At 41.6% G+C, this 9,189-nt stretch overlaps 1 protein-coding gene across 1 annotated transcript in view; it reads right to left on the bottom strand.

The window, feature by feature from the left end:
* Positions 1-8,597, bottom strand: part of atf6 (activating transcription factor 6) — a 29,164-nt gene extending 20,567 nt beyond the window's left edge. The window contains exons 1-7 of the mRNA XM_041040792.1: positions 8,382-8,597; positions 7,580-7,656; positions 7,080-7,158; positions 6,568-6,665; positions 5,659-5,782; positions 5,125-5,328; positions 3,265-3,440 (exon numbers count right to left, since the gene is read on the bottom strand). Of these exons, the coding sequence (XP_040896726.1) occupies positions 3,265-3,440; positions 5,125-5,328; positions 5,659-5,782; positions 6,568-6,665; positions 7,080-7,158; positions 7,580-7,656; positions 8,382-8,481 (858 nt within the window). The 5' untranslated portion in view covers positions 8,482-8,597. The remainder of the gene's footprint in view (positions 1-3,264; positions 3,441-5,124; positions 5,329-5,658; positions 5,783-6,567; positions 6,666-7,079; positions 7,159-7,579; positions 7,657-8,381) is intronic.
* Positions 8,598-9,189: the final 592 nt, after the last annotated feature.

Below are 9,189 nucleotides of genomic sequence, written 5' to 3' on the forward strand. Positions count from 1 at the left end.
AAATGCTTCGTCCTGCACAACACCTGTCTGAAGCATGTAATCGTTAGCAGCCGTTTAACACCCAGGCTTATATAGGCTAACTATAGGTCAAAATACAGAACTGTGAACAACATGAACAGTAACACACACACAGACATACAGTAGATACAACATGCAGCAACACCTGGCACAGGCATGCCATCTTTAACAGGCATTTTACACATCCCCCGGCCCACCAAGTCCACCACTGTGCTGCAGCTAAACCACAGTGAGGTTATAAAGTGAACACAGCTGCAGCAAGTCCGAGCACTAGCATACACACTCACACAGCATGACATGGCTCAAGAGCTGATTGGTGAACCACGCAAACAACTCTAAGGTCCATTTAAATCAGTGCATAGCATTTTAAATGTACCTCTCCTGCCTAAAAAAAGAAAAAAAATGAATAAAAAAATTATGTATTTGCTCTTTAAGTTGCTGAAATGCTGTTCAGCGACTATACCGTCCTTTTTAAACTCACACAGCTCTTCACTGAGAAGTGAGTTGAGGTATAAGTTCCAAAAAACATCTTATTTTTCCCCTCGAAATTAACATGTACAGCCCCTCCCCTTTAATCACCTATTGTAAACTTTATTGACTTGGTTAGCTTTACAAATGGCCAAGAGGCGTATTTGTTTTGGCTTCTGGGGTTTGGAATTCCTTGACATTGCTTTAGAGGTCTGGCACGTAAAGTGCTTCTCCAGACTCGATTATGCCCTTGATAATTGGACAAAGTTCCTCTCAGCCTCTTTTTAGGGGCCGACTATTTTTACAGCCACAGGTCAACCGTTACTGTTCATAAACCAACAACCACTTGTGAATTTTCATTTAAGGTTAATCATTAAAAAAGCCTGGTGGAAAACATCATTAATGTCAAGATAAATTAAAGAGACTGGTAAAACAGAGCATTCTGACATTAGGTTATGACTAATGTTTTTCGCGATCACGAGTAATATATCAGAGTCCCACAGTGATTGTTCCTATAAGATAATAATAGCTGAAAATTGGATCCATTTTCTGCGGTCGTCCCAGTGTCACCACAGAAATCACAGATGATTTAGATGACATTCCACCAATGTGAAACACTTGGTTCTCCATAATTAAAAAAGCTACTCTTATGCCCAATGATGTATTTTTGTAGCTTCACTGCCACACCAGTATGAGCTAGACACCCAGTGAGAAACTCTGTGAATGCTGTCTTGCTCACAAAAAAAAAAGAGACAAACAGAAGATGGAGTGAGAACATGTTTCTCAACTCACTAAAAGGTCAGACAAGAGCAAGCCATCAGGAAGTGTTGTGCTGGAGACCGAGGCCTGAAACAACACTGAAGTTGCTGAAAGTCACGCCATCTCCATGGCTGTGCTATGGAGGCTGACAGTTCAGACTAGAGGAAGAGGCATTTGCAGTTTATTTAAGCAACAAAGAGAATAAAGTCAGAACAGCAGACCAGCCTCAGGCCTTTAAAAGAACATGACAGACTCTACCACCTAAAATAAGACCAGAATGCACAAAAGATGGGGAGTTTTAATTGAGAGACCACAACGTCTGTACCATAAACAACCCATACTATAATTGAGTTTTCTTTTTAACTTTTAAATCTCTGGGGCAGTCCCTGCTGCAGTTAATAGTACCTTTTAAGATTCCCTGAAAGCTCTGTACTGTCCGGTGCTGTCATTAAACAGACCTACGAGAAGTAAGTGTGTGAGGAGGAGAAATACTGAAGGTCAGGAGACTATGTGTGTTCACTCTGCATGTTTGTGTACGTGTGTTTTCTGTCCACTGCAGCTGTCCTGACATCACCCCCGAATGCAGCACACGAGGACTTCCGTCACCCACACAGAGAGTAATGTCCTTCTGTGACATTGTTCACACTGTCTGAACTGAAATTACATAACATGTCTATCTTTCCAATAAAACCCCATAGGTACAAACCATGCACAGGCCAATAATGATCATCTGTGGATTGTTTGTGGCTTCATGACTGTATTGTATAGGTTCATGAAACAACCTGTTAACCAGCACAATCATAGAAAACATCAGTGTGCATATTTAAAACTTGAAATCGCATAAATTGAACATGCTGCTGTCTTTCTTACCAAGATCTGAGGAACTATCTTTCAGTTACTGTGTGAAAATCATTCATTCTGACATAATAAATTCTGGCCTATAACAGAAAAACATTCCTGTTATTTACTCACTTTACAGAGGCGTCATTTGGGTCTTTACAGACTGACATGGCGCACACAGTGTAATGACTCTCCCTTCAATGTGGAAAAATACATTAACCAACATCGATGAAAAAAAGAGGTATAAACTTTTTCAACATTTTATTTTCATATTTTACTCAGAAATTAAAGTTAACGGCTTGTGAAATTAAAATAAATAGGGTAAGAGGAGAGAGTTTACATTGGACAAGGTCCAGCCCAAGTGCGAACATGGCAACCACAACATTATAGTAACATAGTGGGCAAGTGTATGCACGCCCATGTGGCTACTTCTAAGCATGCAGCTGCATGAACAGGCAAGTCCTCGCATGTCCACACACAAACACAACTGTTGCAGCTACTATTTATTCCTATGAAGACGCTTTGTCTAATAAATTGCTTAGGCGCATTCTTAGCTAGGTGGCAAATTAAAGAGTCTGACCTGCAGAAGAGCTTGTGAGCCAAAAATCCTACAGATCAGAAAGAGACAAATTGAAGGAGAGACAGAGAGATACTCTTCTCCTGAGAGCAGACCTATCGCTGTGGTATTAATTACAGTCACGTGTGCTTCAAAAACACACAGGCACAAAGTTTGACATCCGTGTCAAACACTGTGGTTGACAGTTTGTTTGGGCAATCAGATGTCCATGACGCCACTTTAACTTCACAGAGGCACCTGTATTTAATCTTACTGTCTTGATTTCACAGCACATGATCTCACATTTTGTGACCATAGAAAAAAAGGTCCACTAGAAACCATGTTGCGACATTGTTGCGAAACTCTTTGTTAAGTTTCGATCCGAAAGTTTGGCAAATTTTAACCAAATCTCCAGAAAAATCAGCAAAAGAAAATGCAAATGAATTTGCATGTCCATCCACTGCCATTATGGAAAACATTGGGAGTTGAGCACGTCAAGATTTATCTCCTCTCTGTTTCTTTATACACACAAAGATAGGTGGATGGAAACGTGCTTACTGTAAATATCTCAGTGCTCTGTGACTATGTGGCAACTCTCAGGTAGGAAAGCACAAGTGACTCACATCATCATCTGAGGAAGGGCTTCGAAGTGTGACGGAGACCACTGGTGGGGCAGCGACAGGGACGGGAACAGGTCTGTCCTGGCTGAGTGTTTGCATGGCGACCACGTTGCTGGTGACAACATGTGGGGTCTGCATCTGTAGCACCTGGTTTGTCTGAGACAGCACTATAGGACGACCTGGAAGAGACACACAACACATAGACACTCTTAAATTACAGGGGTTAGCTATACTATAATCATATTTTTACTGTATGATTAACATTGATTAACGCTGGCTGTGATTATGTGTCTGTCAGTTTGCTCTGTTGTTTGTGTGCATGTTCTTTTCCCACATTTCTCTTGCTAAATTTATATACAAACTGTAGACCATATCAGTCTGCACCTTATAGAGCCTCCTGCTGCAGATGGTACAGTCCAGCTCCATGAACCTCCCTCACCTCTGGTGACCTACATTAACCCCTTGTCTTTAATGGGACTCTTTGTGTTTAAAGTACAGGTGCAGAGGATGTTTGCCATCTTGACCTGTGGTCTTTAACTTCCACATACCTGAGAGCTGTGTGAGTTTTATGTGCATGAACACACATAAACTTGCACATGTGCCTGCATTTAAACTACATAAAGGCCTGAAAGAAAGAAACTAGCAAAAACCTCCACAAAACACAATATTGCCCATGTTTATAAATGTCCCGTTAATGTAGGAGCCTCCCACAATTTATCCCACCCCTCCCAGTGAGACTGTGCCAGGAACCATTCCTCAAAACCGACAGAGCAACCTTCACCTCTAACACTAAACATCCTGTCAGTGCTAATAGCACAGAAGTGTTAGCCAGTCCCACTAATGAATGTGTGTGGTGCCAGCGCTCTGTCTTGTGCCCAAGCTCACCATCTGCAAGAAGAATGCAAGAGGCTGAAAGTCAAAAGAAATTAAAAGCCTTGGGAACACCTGTCAGCCTGTTTGTTCTTTGGAAATACATGACTACCCAGGTCAGACTCTATAAAAGGTGAACTTATCAGTAAATATCTCTGATCTCTTTCTTTCATTTCCATGATGCATAGTTCTCACTCATCAGCTGTAAATACTGAAGAGAGCATCTTAAAGCAACGAGACTCCTAAGACTGAGCAGGCTTGACGCGACTTCCATCTGGGGTCCTAAACTTGGATGTCTCTGCCTTAGCCATCTGCCATCTTGGCCATTACCAGGCAGACAGAGGAGCCAAGTTCAAATTCAAGTCGAGAGAGGTCAGCTACTCCACCCTTTTGGGTCCCAGGAACAATGACATAAGTATTTACATTGGCCTAGGTGATGTTGATGTAACACACAGCGAGGACCAGATTGGTAAACCAGGCAGGCTGGACCACAAAACAAGAGCAATAATAACTTTAATGCACGAAACACACAGCAGCTCATAAATAGTCTGTGGTTTACATGTGGGTAATAAAACAAACTTTCTTGATTGTATATTTATGATGGCTGAAGTTGGATTTTTGTCAAAAGCTCAAACTTGAATGTATTTTGGTTATAAAATGCAAACATTTAACATCCAAATGACTGATTTACTTTTTTTTTTTATCTTCAAATAGAATAGTATGGTATGAAGCTCACCAATAAGCAAAAACCTAGCTTAAAGCACCCTCTGCTGGCCAACAAATAAATGACAGAGAAAGAATGTCAATCAAATTCTTCACAAACATTATAATAAATAAATAACAAAATACTCTAAGTAGTCATCATCCTACTACTTACTATTAAGATGTCTACTTACTATTACTATTAATATGTCCAGTGCACAGATCTGAGGCAATGTGTGATATGAGGCAATGAGTTGCAATGTTTCAATATGTTGCAGTGCGAGCTCTGACCTGGAGGGGGCGCTGGTTGGATGCTGACCGGAGCTGGTTTGACCACAGGCAGCACAGTGTTCTGCAGGGGCTGGATGATGATTGTCTTGGCCTGCAGGGGAGCTGCTGCAGGAGCCAACTGCACAGCTGTAATCAGCGGTTTGGGCTGGATGGAAACTTTCGGGCCGATCTGAATCGGCCTCTTGATTGGCTGAGCTGGTTTGGCTGGTGTGTGTGTGTCATGGGACAGGGGATGGAAGGAGTGAGATAAGAACAGAAATTATGTAAATACAAAAAAAAGGCTGACTCTGAGCTCGAGTGAGCAAATTTGCATTTACAGAAACAGGGTATTTTTAAGGAACCGTGTTTTTTTTTTTTTTTTTTAAACCTCCAGCTCTTATTCTGATGAGAGACTACTTTTATATCTGTTTGTTTTCTTAATCCCAGAATTCTGAAAACCCAGATTGCGGTGCAGAATCTCCCCTGGTCTTTGGACAAAGCGTACATAAATAGATGCTCAAAAGAGCAGATGCGCAGTGTTAGATGCTGCCTCACCTCGTGTGGTCTGGCTGGTCCTCTTTGGAGCTGTCTTAGCTGGAGGAGAGATTTTAGAAAAGCCACTGGACTCTGAGCAGATAGAAATGGGAGAGGGCTGAGACTGTGGCGACAGGGCCTCATCCTAAATAGGGAGGCAGAGAAGACTTAGGTTCTGTATCTAGTGGACACTTGTGTTTTTCTTTAAATGCCAGCAGTTAACAAAGGCTTGGGGGAAGCACTGACTGTAGCACAGTGACACCTGAAAATGCATCTGAAATACAATCACTTCTTACAAAAGTTCAAATATTGTTTGCTTCTGCTGCTAAACACATTGACTTTTTTATTAATCCATTCATACTCTACAGAATACATGTACTTCACACACATCTGAATTAATATGGATCAAATGTCCTTGTCAATATTCAAAGACAAATGGGTCCTTGGATTCAGACAGGGTGATTCAGTGAGCAGACAAATGTGTGCATACTGTGTTGGGGCCAGACAAAGATGTAACCCTTGTCCTTGTTTTGACACACTGTGAAAACATCTGCCTGCTAAATTATGCTAATGTGGCTGAAGTTGTCAGCACCTTTTATTTAACGAGGGGGCGGGATACAGCTCAGACAGACAGCAAATTATTAGTTTGACAAGGTGTTTAAGGCTTTTGTTAATAAGTGTCGTGTGTGTGTGTGTGTGCGTGTGCGTGTGTATGTGTGTGTGTGTGTGTATGCGTCTATCAAAAAGCAAGGAGCAGATGTCACTGTTTGGACACCATCTGGATGAAAATTTAGTTCGTTTCAACCAGGCGCCAAGATGGGCACATATGTAAATACTCACAACCAGTAACAAAGGTAAAATTTGCATTGGAAATTCAAGTCAAATGCCAAAAACTAACTCAGAAGGACATAGTTGAAGACACTGACTTACTTGTAAGGAGTAAGGGGACAGAGCTTCCACAGAGGAAGGAGAGGGGACAGAGCTCAGAGTGTGGGCAGGTGACAGAGAGTCCACGCTCACCTCACCATCTGGATACACAAGGACAAAGACACAGACAAATGCGTCATATAAGTAGGCTTATCAGCATGGGGTGGTGTTATTTACTATCACTGTGTATACCCACACATTAATTCAAGACTATGTGTAATATTATTCATGTAAACAATGTGCATTATTACATCTCATGTAAATTCAGTGATGATGTAAATATTTTTTCTCTCTTAAGTACACTTGATAACCGAGTTTTGTCTATATCCTGCTGCTGTAACTGCAAAATTCCCACAGTTTGGTTAATAAAATTCATCTTATCTTAGCTTAAGACAAATAGCCTTTATATATCATTTTTTAATTCAGCATAAGACTGTGCTTTAGTTCTGCTCAGATTTGTTATTTCATACTGAAATGTGATAACCCCGTTAAACACAGATGTCAACATGTTGTACCTGTGCAGATGCTGCTTGTGTCCACTTCATCCCATAGAGGTATGTTGATATCAAAGTCCATATCTGGACCTTCATTGGCCTGAGAAACCAAACACACATTGTTTAAACCAGTGGACCTTATCGGGATACCAGCTGGAAACAAAAGTGTCTGATCAACAGTGTAGGTAATTAGCATGTAATTACTTTATTCATTTTTAGTTTACAAGGAAAGCATTTCTGCCAAGTGTAGAAAAACTGTTATGTTATTATGTCATATACAGTAGGCAGTAAACTCCAAGTGCTCAACAGGCAGACAGTAAAACGCCTGCTGTTACCTATAGTTACAGTCTAACTACACACCGTATCCTGTGTCTTTGCATAACATGCTATGGTACAGTAGCTCTGCACCGCTGTTAACTAGCAAATTTCTTGCTTAACACATTTCCTTTTGGGGCCATTTCATGTTAGACAACATTTCACAGTTGACAATTTGCATACTGATTAGTGGATGAGTTACTTACGTAGCCGGCATTCTCCAGAGCCTCAAGCAGCTCATCTGCATCTCCCAGGCTGTCCAGCTCATCGAACAGGCTTATGTCTGAGTGATGACAAGCATAGAGCCCACAAAATGAGTCAAACTGTTTTCAGTCCACTGCAGAGTTTACAAATCATGAATTTACATACTGAGAGAAAATATGGAATGACTACAAAAAGTAATGAAACTAATATTTCAGTACATCTCCCTGCATTAAGTGTAAGCAGTCATATATGGCTTTAAACTGATGTTTCTTATGGATTTGTATCTGGAAAATATAAACTAATGTGTAACTAGTTAGTTCTACAGCATTCATTGCTTAATGTATGCATGTAGAGTCGAAACAATCAGTTGATTAATTGATCAGTTGATTGGCAGAAAAATAATTGGCAACTATTACGATAATAGATGAGTAATTTTAGTCTTATTAAGCAAAACTTCCAAACCTTTGGCAACCTTTACACTGTGTTATAGTGTAGTGTTATACACTGTCATCCATGAGTGGAGAGCATTCAGGTCCCACACTGCTTAAGTTTCATTATTTACGTATTACATCCAGGCTCAGCAGGTTACATCACCATATCGCTGATGTATGTGAACGGCTGCTAGCTAATGCTAACTGCTATGGCTTATGGACATTAAGATAAACCTAAAGTCAAGTGTTTTAGAAGCCGCAGCCTTCTCACAAATCGCATTTTAAGGGCACATTAGTTATGAGTTATACTCAACTGCTGCCTGTGCTTTCCCCGTGTGTGTCTTTCTAGAAAGTGTAGATCACCGACACTTACCCCACTCTCCTCCCTGGTCGATGGAGATGATGCCTGCCTCACTATCCATCACTGGATTTTGCTGTTGATTTTCGAAGTCTAACAATAAAGCGGATGACATCTTCGTTTGAATTCATTCGTAAATATTCCGACTGTAACAAGTTTTGACCAAGCGATGGCTCATAGAACTGTTCATGTTTCAGCTGTTGACTAGGACACTTCCCCTTTGACGCGAAGCAACACGTCTGACTTTACCGTAAAGCTACGGGTGCCACAGAGGGACAAATGTGTGAAGCAGCGAGAATAGAGGGGCCCTGTAGGAAATGTGCGGTGCCGCTGGTGCTGCCCAACCAGACCGCAAGGCGGCGGAATAGTACTGCAGTCTCTGCAGTGTGGTGACCAAGGGGGCAGTTGTAGGTTTCAGCGGTGAGGATCACTTCCGCGTTCTGCAGTTCCTCGGCTGCCGCTGGGGGCTGGCTCCAGAAGTGAGCAATTCTCCATTGACCCCCATGTTAAAATAGTCAACTTTACAGCCTGGAACATTTTTTGTTTTTGGTTTCTATTGATAGTTTCCACCTCCGTGAACACTGTGAGGGGTGATTTTTTTTGTACCACAACCGTTTTAGTGTTATTTAGGCTTAAAATTCTTACATAAATTAGGGCCTGGTTACGTTGAGTGACAGCCCCATAGACAGGTACCGACAGCTCTTTGCTAAAGCATCGGCTGGACTAGGCGGCTACATCCAGAGGCCTCCGGCTACCTCCAGCAGCTGACAGGGGCTGCAGTGTCCGTGTTTGTTTGCCAGTGTTCGGATAGGTTTTTGTGACA

Source organism: Toxotes jaculatrix, chromosome 6, assembly GCF_017976425.1.
Source record: "Toxotes jaculatrix isolate fToxJac2 chromosome 6, fToxJac2.pri, whole genome shotgun sequence".
Lineage (NCBI taxonomy): Eukaryota > Metazoa > Chordata > Actinopteri > Toxotidae > Toxotes > Toxotes jaculatrix.